The sequence below is a fragment of the Solanum pennellii genome, chromosome 3 (genome assembly GCF_001406875.1).
Source record: "Solanum pennellii chromosome 3, SPENNV200".
Lineage (NCBI taxonomy): Eukaryota > Viridiplantae > Streptophyta > Magnoliopsida > Solanales > Solanaceae > Solanum > Solanum pennellii.
In genome coordinates, this window is record NC_028639.1 from 62,727,898 (window position 1) to 62,742,072 (window position 14,175).

Here is a 14,175-nt window from a genome sequence, read left to right on the forward strand (position 1 = left end):
TTATGACTAAGTATTAAAAAATTTATATGAAAATACACCATTTAATCAAATACATTCTTAAAATAAAATTACAAATACAAAAAAAAAAATCAAATATGGGAGCAAGTTTAGCATAAGGCTACCAACAAAAATGCAAATTGATAATGTAAATTGAAGACATTCCTTTCCCTATTTTTAAAACATTCCTTTCCCTGTTTTTTATTGATAATGCAAATTGAAAAAAAGCTATAGTAATAAACATTCAACCTTTGACCATAAAAAAAAGTTAAAAGTTTTGGAAGAGAAGTTAACGAAAGCGACATTCAACTACATAAATGGAGGGGTCTTATCATAGTTCTAATCTCGGTAAATTACAAAATCAAACTCCGATATTCTAGTAATTGAAGTGTTATTCATCCCTATAATCACATTACGCCTTGTAATCTTGACAGAAATCCTCTTTGCCTTGAAATTTTCTTCACTTGATTAAAGCTTCTCTAGTCTTCCACACACAAAAATTGTATCACGTATAAATCTTTCTATGAAAATACTATTAGAAAATTTTCATAGAAAGATTTGTATTTATAAGGAAAAAATATAGTTTTGGAATATGAAGATTCACTTACAAAGTTGATAGGTCAAGTATTATTACAAATTAAAGACAAATATTAATTAAAAATATAAATTAATTTGGAAGATGAAACACATACATGTATCTATTCAAAGGGATAACTCTTATTTTCAATTTTTGTTCTATTTAATTTACTCATATTTGTATACCAATTAAATAAAAATATTCTACTATTTACTATTTAATTAATTATTTATTTAATAACATTTGAATTTAGCATAAGGGTAAAATTGTAATTCAACTTTTCTACTTTGGAGTTTCTCACTTATAATAATATATGATTATATTTTGAAGCGTGATTTGGAGAATAAGTAAGTAATATCTAGGGTAAATATGAGGAGGAAAAATACTTGTTTTTCTCTTGATATGCTAAAAATGACGAACAAAACAGTAAATTTTATACCATTAACACGTAAAAATGAATTTTTAAGTGATGTAAGCGCTTTTTGCACTACATAATACCCAGCAATTTATTAAACTCATCCTCAAATACAATACAAGAAAATTTCCAACATAACTATACTATAATCACATGCATTTCTATTTATGTTTCATGTTTAATGTATAGGAGTACATTGTGTACATGGGCGACTGTCCAAAGGGTGATCTTTCTACAACATCGTCTATGCACACTAGTATTCTGCAAGAGGCTCTTCGGAGGTCAGTGCTGCTGCCTATTCAAATATTTTTATGAATATAAACTCCCTTCGCCTTAATTGATTATGTGACATAGTTTGACTTAACATCAAGTGTACAAATTAAAACACATATTTTCTAAATTTGTGGTCATAGATGCTTATGTGATTATAATTCAACTCGTTAGGGGTAACATGAATATTTTAAAGTTAAATATTAACTACTAATATACGAATATTTTAGAACTGATTAAAAAGGAAAGTTCCCATGATTAATTCCCCCTTTGGTATATATGTATATATCTTCCCAAATTCTTTCTATATAGTTCTGAACTCAACATTTATCAAATTTTGGTTTTAATCAGTAATCGACGAGCTTCAGAATCGTTGATGTACAGCTATAAGAGAAGCTTCAATGGCTTTGTTGCCAAACTAACCGAGGAAGAGAAGAACAGAATCACAAGTAAGTCAATACGTTATACGTGTATATAGAATAAGTGAACCTTTACTTAATTATAGTAATGAATTGCTTTCTTTATAGATAGAATCATTTGGCCTTTTTCATTGATTAACTACATTTACATGACTTGATTCATTCTAATATAATGTGTAAATGGAATTCAGACATGGATGCAGTTGTATCAGTGTTCCCAAATGGTAGAAAGGAGCTCCATACAACGAGGTCATGGGATTTCGTGGGTTTACCTCAACAAGTTACAAGAAGAACAAGTGTGGAGAGTGACCTTATTATAGGAATGCTAGACACTGGAATTTGGCCAGAGTCACAAAGTTTCGATGATCAATATTTTTCTGCTCCTCCAACCAAATGGAAAGGAACTTGTCAATCCTCACTTAACTTCACTTGCAATAAGTACGTACTATACTAACATGTCATTTTTTCAAAACTAGTGTTTTACAACAACGTAGGTAGGTAAGTTCAGTGATGCTGGACGTTATTTTCAGAAAAATCATTGGAGCAAAATACTATCGAATTAATGGAGAATAATCTCCGGGGGATATTCAATCTCCAAGAGACACAGAAGGACATGGATCACATACAGCATCCATAGCAGCAGGGCGCTCTGTTAGCAATGCAAGCTTGTATGGTCTTGGGTCAGGAATAGCTCGAGGAGGGGTACCTTCTGCAAGGATAGCTGTGTACAAAATATGCTGGTCTGATAGTTGCTATGATGCTGATATTCTAGCAGCGTTCGATGATGCAATTGCTGATGGAGTTGATATCATCTCACTCTCAGTAGGAGGGTCTTCACCTTATCAATACTTTGAAGATTCAATAGCCATTGGTGCTTTCCATTCAATGAAGAATGGGATCCTCACGTCGAATTCTGCAGGCAATTCCGGTCCTGATCCTCAAACAGTGACCAACTTGTCGCCTTGGTCACTCTCAGTTGCTGCTAGTACCATCGACAGGAGATTTGTTACCGATGTGCAATTAGGAAATGGTGAAGTGTATGAGGTGAGAAATCTTGCATCTACCAACCTATAATTGGTAATAAATTTATAGTCCCTTCGTCTCAATTTGTACATGTATGCCTTGTGTTCCAGGGGGTATCCATCAACACTTTTGACCTCGAGGACCAGTATCCACTGGTTTATGGAGGAGACGTTCCAAATACTGAGGCAGGGTATAATGGATCTGAATCAAGGTATTTAAATTGAAGTAGTACCAAGTTTGAATAATTGCATTGAATATCTAAAAACATTATACATATGGAAGGTACTGTGAAGAAAATTCATTGGACAAAAGTAAGGTTAGAGGCAAAATTGTCCTCTGCGATTGGACTTACAACGGAACAATTATAGCTGGAGCTGTTGGAGCTATAATGCAAGATGATTTCAATGATGCTGCCTTTTCTTTTCCCATATGGTCTACATACTTGAGAACAAACGATGGCACCGAAGTTTACAATTACCTACATAAAACACGGTATATATATACATCTACAGATCTACTGCAAACAACAATACTCTAATTCAAATAACAAAGGCTAAATATGTACTTCTCTAAATATTTCTTCAGTAAACCAACAGGAAGAATTCTAAAAAGTAGTGAGAAGGGATCAGAATCTGCCCCTTTCGTGGTTTCCTTTTCATCAAGAGGACCCAATGCAATTACAAGCGATATTCTAAAGGTAAAATTCATTATCACACTAATATATTCTTGCCTAAGACATTGTAATATGGTATGTTTATTAATCGCGAGCATTTATTCGGTAGCCTGATTTGAGTGCACCTGGAGTGGACATACTAGCAGCTTGGTCTGAAGGTACCACAGTAACTGGTAATATACACGGAGACAAACGAGTAGTTCCCTATAACATAATATCCGGGACATCTATGGCTTGTCCTCATGCTACTGCAGCAGCCATCTATGTTAAAGCATTCAACCCAACAATGTCTCCCACTGCCATCAAGTCTGCTCTAATGACTACCGGTAAACTCTTATGTTTCCATTCCAATTTATACGACACTCCTTCAAAATTGACAAGTTACAAAATATTTCGCACTACTTAACAATTCTGTTATATACAGCCACACCTATGAGCTCCAATGCAAACAGTGAGGCAGAATTTGCATACGGATCTGGTCAAATAAATCCAATAAAAGCTGCACATCCTGGTCTGGTATACGACATGGTAGAAAATGATTACGTGAAATTCTTATGTGGCCAAGGATACAGTACCAAGAATTTGCGGATTATTACAGGGGATAAGACTTCTTCTTGTAGTACTTCTCAAACTGATGCAACTGTTTGGGATCTAAACTACCCTTCTTTCACAATTTCTTCTTCAAAAAACTCAAAGATCACCCGAGTTTTTCATAGGACGGTCACCAACGTTGGTACACCAGTCTCAACTTACAGGGCAACTATTGTAGCACCTGAGGGACTCAACGTTCGAGTGGAACCAAGTCTTATTACATTCAGATCAATAGGGCAGAAGGAATTGTTTGTGGTGTCGATAACGGCAGAGATAAATGACTCAATGATTTCAGGTTCTTTGTTGTGGGATGATGGTGTGCATCTAGTTAGGAGCCCTATTGTTGCTTATGCTTCTACATAAGGATATTAGCTTCTTCTTATTTCCGTTAATACTTCTTTGGATCATTCTTTTTCTGTGTAGGGATACAATACATGTAAGAGTGAACTAATGAGACTCATTAAACATAATCGTTAAATTGTCACGACCAAAATATACATGATGACACTTGTTCAATCCACCAAGACAAGTCAGCCTCAACCCAAAGAAAACGAAAGTAATACAAAAATATAAAGTAGAACTAGATAAAGCAGAAAAACTTATTCTTGTATTAAAATCCTTCAAAATCTGGTTGTCACGTGTACAAGTCACTAATGCAAAAATACAATTCGAAATCTAAATACAAGTCTCATAGCCTTTGCTTCTCAAATAAAACAAAGAATAAAGTAAAGGAACAAGAGGGTCCGCCGGATGACAAACAACTACCTCTCAAAATCCTTGACAATCCTCGAAATAAAAAGAAGAAAGAAGAGATCACATGGGTCCAGGCTCAAAACTTACACAAGTGTAAAAGCAAAGAGTGAGTATCAATAACATGGTACCCAACAAGCAACCTAATAAACAACCTAATAAACAAGGCAATCTAGCTAGAATTCGACTACTCTTTTCCATCCCAATTGAACCTCCTCAAACCACAACCTGCACAATAATCAGCCCAATCTTACAATTCTACAATAAACAGTTTAGAAGGCTCAATATTCACATTCCAAAGTCACAAGTCAACAACCAACACGTATGTAGTCATAGTCAATGTCAAGTAGATTGATTACACGAAACAAGTACATCAATCACAAGTAACAAGTAAGTCACACATAAACATAAAAATGCATCAAATGACAAGAATAAATCTCTCATCGAAACTATTTTCCAATGACACACTATCACTAGCCGGAACTATTTCCCATGGACTTTATATCAAAAAGCTATTCGGAACCATTTCCATCGGCTTTATATCAAATCACTAGCAAGAATCATTTTCCATAAGCTTTATAACAATAACTAGCGAAAACCATTTCTCATTGGCTTATATAACAATCGTCGACAAAGACCTTGACATCAAAAAAATCACATGTCTCATCACGGTGTTCAACAATCAATGCACACAAGAAATATTCCACCACATGAAGAGACAACAAGTCATGTAATTCAACTCCACATTCAAGTCATCCGACATTTCATCAAATCAATCAAATAGGGTCACAACAAGGCAATTTAAAAGTCATTATCATCATAAAACCTTTTCATTTACCCCTTCTTTTTAATTAATTTGCTTATTAACATTAATCAAGTGGAGCAATAAGACCCTTCACCTCAGTCCCATTTACTCCCCAACATAGATACAATGAAGAGAAGTAGACAACTCTACTAGATTACAAAGCTTAAGAGATCAGTACTTGTCTTAAATCAATCAATAGTCACTCCAAGAGTTGTGTATTTTCTTTTCAAATCATTTCTAAGGCCACACAATACATAACAATTAAGTATTGACAATCACTCATTAGAAACAACAATTCCCACATCAATTATCATATATTACTAAAAGCATGAACAAAAAAGTTGAAAGTTGAATTACGGTTTTACCCTTTCTACAAATTAAATTATTATAAAATATTTAAATATTTGATTGTATAAATTTAATTAAATGTTAATGACTTTTAGACTTCCTAAGATTAATTCCTAATTAAATATCTATTTTATTAATATTTATCATCTATAATCTATATGTATATAATAGTTATAATTTTTTTTTAAAAAAATCTTTACCTAAATTTCTTTTCTTTCCCTCTTCTTATAACTTTTTCCTTAACCCTCTCATGAATAATATAATTGATGTGGATAAAGTATTATCCTTTATGATAAATAACGAAATTTAATAATTTAAGGGTGCAAATCTACAAAATGGAGACGCACATTGATAATGTCCTCTTGATTATTATTAAAGAATGACTCTAGCTTCACAAATTTAATTCATTAATGCTTAATTATATGATAAGAACTTTAGTTGTTCTTTTTACATGGTTTGCTAACTTTAATTTTTTTTTCATATTCTTCATTTATTTATTATTATTTTCTAATTACTTATTTAACTTTTATACTCTTAATATTCGTAACTCTCATCTTTTCATATTCATAACCTCCAAACATTTAAACTAAAACTTTAAGATATCTTTTGATATTCCTTCTATTCTATTTATATAAATTCAACTTCTTTATCTCATGAAACCCCTATGAAGATTATTAGGCTATTATTTTTATTCTATAGTAAAAACAGATGATGAAGACTCTTGAATTTTGATAGGATATGAAAGGAGTCAATAAAAACTCAGAGAGTTATGTACTAATTTTGTACTTATATTTTCATCTATATACATCAATCTTATAAGAATAATGTCTATATTGTATTTTTACTTAAATATTCTGTTTCTTTTTGTCTTTTTTTCACTCTTTTAGACTTGTTAATTTAGTTTTCTATGAATGTTTTATTGCCGTAAGTCTTTGAATTTTGTAATTGATACATTTTATTATTCATTATAATTATATATATATTTCCATGAGATTTTAGTCATTCTAACATATCTATAAATATTTACATGAAACACACGTGCAAAGCATGTCCTCAGAAACTAGTATAGAGAAATGGGTCAATCAACTCAAAACGTGATTTTTGAAAAGGAGGTTTGAATCCAAAAACAATACTTGAAAATGATGTTTAAGGATTTAAGAACTTATTAGTGAGAACCATAATAATCAAATCACTTCAAAATCACCATTTTAGATCAAAACTCAAGTTCTTGCAAAACCTTGCCATTTTCCAAATCAAATTCAACATTATGATGTTAGAATTCATAAATAATCAAAGTGAAATGAAGATTTAGGGTTATAAAATCTTACTCAAATAATATAGCACAAAACATATTTCCAAAATCACCCCAAGGGTTCCCAAGCTCAAAAATGAAAAATGGGGTTTAAACTCTGAAATTACAGGTCAAAAACCACCTCTAATGTCGCTTAATCGAACCCTACGAAAACTAGGGGTCTCACTTTTACGAACCAGTCTACGCTTAAGTAAACGACCTTCAAAATTTTGGCATTTGCTTAAGCGAGCGCACATTCGCTTAGGTGAAGCTTGCTTAAGCGGAAGGCCTATCGTAAAAGCAAAGGGTAGTGTACTTATGCACCATAAAAATAGTTAATACTTAAAACAATAAAAGAACCCTCGAGATTTATTTGGTAATCCGTAAACAAAAAACACATGTGCAAATCATATATACTCAACGTTGCGGGCATAATGAAACTATCAAAGCACGAGTCTAAGATCTACCCGACCGGTCGACAACTGTAAAAACTACAAGAAACTAACTCAATACCTAAAATGGCTAAATCAAACTCGGACCTCTCAAAAATCCACCAAGACCTCTCCTAGCCTAAAATAGTCCCCCAAAACCATGGAACTCACTAAAATTCTGATTCGAGGATCCGAACCTCAAATATTGACCAAAGTCAATCCAAAGGCTAAAATTCTATAATTTCACAACTTAAGACCTCAAATCGTCAAAAAGAATATGAAACTAGCAACTCCCATAGCTATATATTCCATATTCCGTTACTGATGGAATCAAGGAAATTCCACTCCAACACTAAAAAATCCAAATGACACTGAAAACACTATCTTAACAACTTATCCTTTCAAATTCAAAACTTACCAAATTCTCAAATTTTAACTCAAAGTTCAAAATCAAATTTTTAACTCAATCATAAAAGACTCGGGGTCGATATGAGGAGGAAAAAATGGTAAATTGTGTAAAGAATAGCAGAAGAAAATTAAAATCCGAGAAAGCCTTCTGCTAGTCCAAAATCGTTAAGTAAGATCAGAAAATTCAACTAAAGAAGAAGAGGAAGCTAGATAGTTGAAAAATAATTTGGAAAGAAGAACTTTGTAATGGAAGAAGACTCTTTTAAATGCTTTGATATTTCCATTTGAATACAAATGTACAAGGCCGTCTCCTATTTATATTTGTCTAGGGATGTTTCTAGAAACTATTCTAAATAGATCTATAAGAAAGTTCTAGTGAACTTATCTTCTAGCAACTACTCTAAAATATCTAGATATTTCCTTAAGACAACTACTCTAGAATATCTTGATATTTCTTCAAGGCAACTTCTCCAGAATATCTAGATATTTATTTAAGATAATTTCCAAGTTTCTATACTAGGACATTATTCAAAAATCATATTTAACTTTTTTCACACTCCCCCTTAAAAGTGATTTTTTGAAACTATCACAATCTTTTCGTGGAAAAACTCAAATGAAGCTTTTGGAAGTGGCTTGGTCAAGATATCAGCAATATATTCGTGACTTCATACCTCCGACGTATATAAAGTTCTATCAAGAACTTTTTCTCGAATGAAATCATGTTCCACTTTGATGCGCTTAGTTCTTGCATGAAATACAAGATTGTTTGTGAGCTTGATGGCACTTTGGCTGTCTCCATAGATCGTAATTTGCTTTGATATAGATAGATGCAAATCTTTAGAAAGTTTTTGGATCCATACACATTCTTGAGCAGTTAGAGTCGCTGCTTTATATTCCGCATCGGTAGTTGACAAAGAAACTGAGTCTTGTTTCTTGTTGCACCAAGAAATCCTTGTTCCACCATAGAGAAAAATATAGCATGATTTAGATCTTCTATTATCCATATCACCACCAAAATATGCATCGGTATGTCTAATTAATACGAAAATCATTCTTTCTTTTAAACAATAGGCCCATATTTGATGTTGAGTTGATATACTTCATAATCCTCTTTGCAGCTTTCAAGTGCGGCTTTTTTGGTGAGTGTATAAATCTTCTAATGTATCTAAGAGAAAAGGCAATGTCTGGCCTGTTAATATTTAAATATAGGAGACTTCCTACTAGAGCTCGATAAGGGATGGGGTCTAGTTAAATATAGGAGACTTCCTACTAAAGCTCGATAAGGGTTGGGGTCTACAAGAAGTGAGTCTTCTTCACACCTTAGCCTTGTGCTAGTCTCCAGTGGCGTAGAACACTTTCCTTTGTTTCACCCCAAACATATCCACAAGCTTCTTGGCATACCCTTCTTGGGTAACAAAGACCCCTTTATTTGTGTTTGTTACCTCTAAGCCAAGAAAACGATGTAATTCTCCCAAACTTTTGATATCAAATCTTAGGGCAAGCTCTTATTGAAGCCTTGCAAATTCATCATCATTGTTTCATGTTATTATCATGTCATCCACGTACAGGAGAACAACCACATGCAAATCCCCATGTTTTTTAACAATTAAACAAGCTAGGATCTGAACGCGATGTGGTATAGCCAAAAAAAGATAGATATTGAACAATTTTTCCATACCATGTTTGTGGAGCTTGCTTGAGTCCATGTAGTGTTTTTTCAAATTTGCAAACATAATCAGGATGTAAGTTAGAAACATACCCGAGTGGTTGCTTCATATAAATATTTTTGTCTAGTTCTCCATATAAGAAAGCATTCTTCATGTCAACTTTCCATAGTTCCCAAACCTGTGAGGCTACCATGGCCATTACAACTCAAACTGAGATCATCGAAAGTTTTTTCGTAGTCTCCGCCATATTTTTGAGAAAAACCTCAAGCAACAAATCTAGCTTTATATCTGTCTATGCTGCTTTTTTATTTTGATTTTGTAATCCCATTTGCAAGAAATAGGTTGTACATATCTTGGCTTTGGCACAAAGCTCTAAGTTTGATTTTTCATTAAAGCCTTTATGCAATCATCCATGGCTAGCTTCCACTCTTTGGCTCCTTTAGCTTCTTTAAAAGATGAACGCTCTTCATCTTCAATCGGCCCTACAAAGAAATAAGACTACTTACTAACAAAGTTTTCATCTCCGAAACGAGCTGTCTTAACAATTGTTTTGTTTGGTCTTTGTGAAACCAATACCTCATCTTCTTGTTGATTTTCACATTTTTGAGTTTCTGGGCTCCCTCTTTATCTTAGCTTCCCAACAATAGTACTATATAGATATACATATGTGATAGACAAGTTTGGAATTCCAAGGTTCAAGATTTTGGAACCGGCAACTTTATAACTAAAGGAGCTTTTATCCATATAATCCTCCTCATTTGAGTTAGTGACTTTTTGATGGTCAATTTCCCGTGAAGCCTCAACACTATGATCGGATCCGACATCAAATATCATTTCTAGCTCTTCAATAACTTGTTTAATTATCAACTTCAAACACTTTCAAATATTATGTCATCAATCTCTGCTCCTAAAGTTTGGCCTTCAAGATTAGCTTCTTCATTTATTTGATATTTTTCTTCTTCCTATGCTATGAGTGTTTGATTTAAGCTAGTGATTGACCTCGACATAACAACCGACTGACCAAAGACTTCAACTTTTAATACATTTCCCTCAATGCTTTCTCCGTAAAGGTTATCAATAGCACATGTGGTTTCAGTTATTGCCTGTTCAGGATCTTCTTCTTTGATTTCTTCAATAGCAACTACCATATCACCACTGAGAACATCCTAAATAATTTCTTGTTTCATGCCGAGAACAACAGTTTCTTACTTCTCCACGTGATCAACTATATTATATTCTAGATCCTCGATCCAGTCTCTTTCAAAATTGATGAGAAATCATGGTATCTATTGCTCGAGCCTTAGCTACTAAACACTTTTCCCACTCTTCTTCTTTAGCAACTTTTTGAGCCATATTTCTCTCCTTTGTTAGACAAAATATTTTAATGTGCCCAATTTTGCCTCACCAATAACATTTTAGAGTCTTATAGTTATTAGTAGACTGTCCTTCCTTTCATAGCGGAATTGAACCACTTTGGAGTAGAGAGTGTGGCCTATATATTACTTTTTTCCTTTAAATTTACTATTGTTACATACAAGAGCATTTTCTTCCCTTTTTTGATTGAAAACCCAAACCATTTGCTTGTATAGTAGATCTTGTGATGATAACAAATTCTCAAACTCCTTTAAAGATGGTTGTTGAGTCCATCCTTGAATCGATGTAACAAAGGGAATATATTCTAATTTCAAACCATGAATGACAATTCTTTTCATTCGTGCTTCAGAAATAGCCTCTTCCGGATTCAACAAAGATATCTCGGAGATAGAAAGGTACTCAGAGATAAAAAGGTTACGTTGACTGGTATTAGTCAATTTATTCTCCAATATCTGCAGCCAAGATTTATTCTTCTTGTTGAACAAGCGATCGAGGGTCTTCCATATTTTATGAGCTGAATTACAATTTGTAATGTGATTTATTAAACCGGAGGAGATTGTCCTCTTCAGAATGCACTTTAACCTGCTTCGACTTCTTGTATATGTTACTATTTTTCAGTCCGTCAGTTGGAGATTTTTTTTTTTAATCCCTATTAACAAGAACCACAATCCTCTCCCATAAGGTATGACTTCATGTATGTCTTCCATACCTTTAATTGGACTGATTCAACAATTCCATCCCTAGTCCATTGACACGGCCGCTAAAATCCATATAGACAAATTAGTTGAATCTACCACCAAAGCTATATTGAAATAACACCCACAAGCCAACCTATGGTTATGGCTTTGATACCATGTAAAGAATAGAAAAGAAGAAATGTATAATTCGAAAAGCCTTATACTAGCCCAAGATCATCAAGTAAGATCAGAAGATTCAATTAAAAAAGAAGAGGAAGCTAGATAGTTAAAAAAATAATTTGGAAAGAAAAACTTTGTAATGGAATAAGACTCTTTAAGTGCTTTGATTTTTCCTTGAATGCAAATGTACAAGGCCATCTCCTATTTATACTTGTCTAGGGATGGTTCTAGAAACTCTTCTAGATAGATCTATAACTTCTAGTGAACTTATTTTCTAGCAACTATTCTAAAATATCTAGATATTTCCTTAAGACAATTACTCTAAAATATCTAGATATTTCTTCTAGAAAACTTCTCTAGAATATCTAGATATTTCTTCAAGATAATCTCTAAGTTTCTATACTAGGACATTCTAGAGAAACCTATGTTATTCAAAAAATCATCTTTAATTTTTTTCACAAATTCATGAAACTTTCTAAAAATGAACGATCGGGTCATTACATTATCCACCATTAAAAATCATGTTCATCCTCGAACATAAAGCAAAAAAAGTACCTAGTGCTTTGAAAAGACGAGGATATCCAGCATGCATATCTCACTCAGTCTCCCAAGTCGCCTCACCGGCGGAACGATGCTTGCACTTGTAATAATCCTTTTTTAAAGAAGGGTTAATTAATTGGTTATTTAACCAATAATAATTATTATTAAGAGTATTAAAATGAAGTGGCCAAACCTATTTTTTTTCTAATGTGTCTCGCTTCGGATACAAAGAAATATAGTATTACGGCAGAATTTTTTTGTTTCTTTTTTTTTGGGGGAAAAGAAGCAACCTCACAGAGGATTTCACAAACGTTAGTAGGAAGCTATTATAGCATATTTTCATAAACAGGTATTTAGAATAACAATATGTATACATGGTCATATACGGTTGAAACTATAGTAGATTTTGCACATCCATTCTTAATACCCTAATTGTGATGATTTAGTACTTGATGTGTAATATCGATGGCTGAATAACGAACCAGTCAAAAATCTGAACAAAGAAAACGTCAAATATTTTAGTGTTATTACTTATTAATTTATGAATAACATAGCATGCGTGAGAAATCTTTACCGTGAAGTATTGAATTGGAGTGAAGTCTCTTGATAGTCCTTACGGGTAATTGAAATCAAGAATGATAATGTAAATTTTGTAAAACTTATAAATTTGATTATGGGAATTGAATTATCAAGTGAAACGAGGTATAAGATTTGCACTAATAAAAGTTATCCTGAGTTTCAGCCATTCTCTTTTAGCTACTGAATATAAAGATACTTTATGTTAATTGATATTATTTTATAATTTGGCGGGATACTGAATTGTTAATATCTCCTTTATATTTATGGCCTAAGGTGTGAGAAATTAAAATTTAGCTTTAAGCTTAAAGGTTAGGGATATTAAGACATGACTCGGCCCCCACTAGCATAAGTAATATCGTTCCTCACTATTTGCATAGATTGAGACAAGTGCGGGCTGTTGTGGTTGGTGTTTTTTGCGTGCAACTTGTCATTAGCGAGGTAAGTGAGACTTTAAGCTTTAGTGCTTGCTTTTCAAACCTTCTTTGAAAGTGTGTCTTATCTGTCTTGATCCATGTGTTGGAATAAGCATGTGCTAGACAAAATACTAAATATTCTTTTATAATTTATATGTGGTGTGGTATTGGATATCATGCTTTATTATCGTGAGATAGTTACTAGGAGCATACATAGTTGTCGTAATATGTAAGGGACATACATATGCTACCGTAATATGCTAGGAGCCTTGTACATGTTGTCATAGTATACTTTGAGGCATTACATATGCCGTCATGGACTTGTCAAAACCGATCTCCTACACTGCTGATTATGACAAGCTTTGAGTGTGGATTGAGTTTGGGACATTTAGTGTCTTTTTTTTTTTGAAACATTTGTTTGGATTTGTTGATGATTATATTACAAAATATATTCTTTTGCTTATCGTTATATGCTTGTTGTGTAGTTATATTTTTCTAAAGCTTATTCCAGGGGTATTAAACTAGCGAGTTGAGGATCTTGTTGGGTTATATTTATATATATATACTCCTTACATGCATGTCAATGCAGATTGCATAGGGTGAGACTAGTGACTAGTGGTAGCAAATGGGCGGGTTGCGTCAAATGTAGGCGGGTTGAAAATGGGTAAGCATAAAATGGGTAATCATTCAACCCGTCTATATTTGATATGGGTAAAAATTGATTGGTTAATAAATGTGTTGGGTAAC

General features: G+C 33.1%; 1 protein-coding gene across 1 annotated transcript; it reads left to right on the plus strand.

Moving 5' to 3' along the window:
* Positions 1–1,193: 1,193 nt before the first annotated feature.
* Positions 1,194–4,328, plus strand: LOC107014171 (cucumisin). The gene is given in 9 exon segments (XM_015214024.1): positions 1,194–1,270; positions 1,611–1,708; positions 1,870–2,116; positions 2,209–2,722; positions 2,812–2,912; positions 2,984–3,193; positions 3,287–3,398; positions 3,484–3,724; positions 3,760–4,328. Coding segments are annotated over 9 exon segments (2,169 nt in total).
* The last annotated feature ends 9,847 nt before the right edge of the window (positions 4,329–14,175 follow it).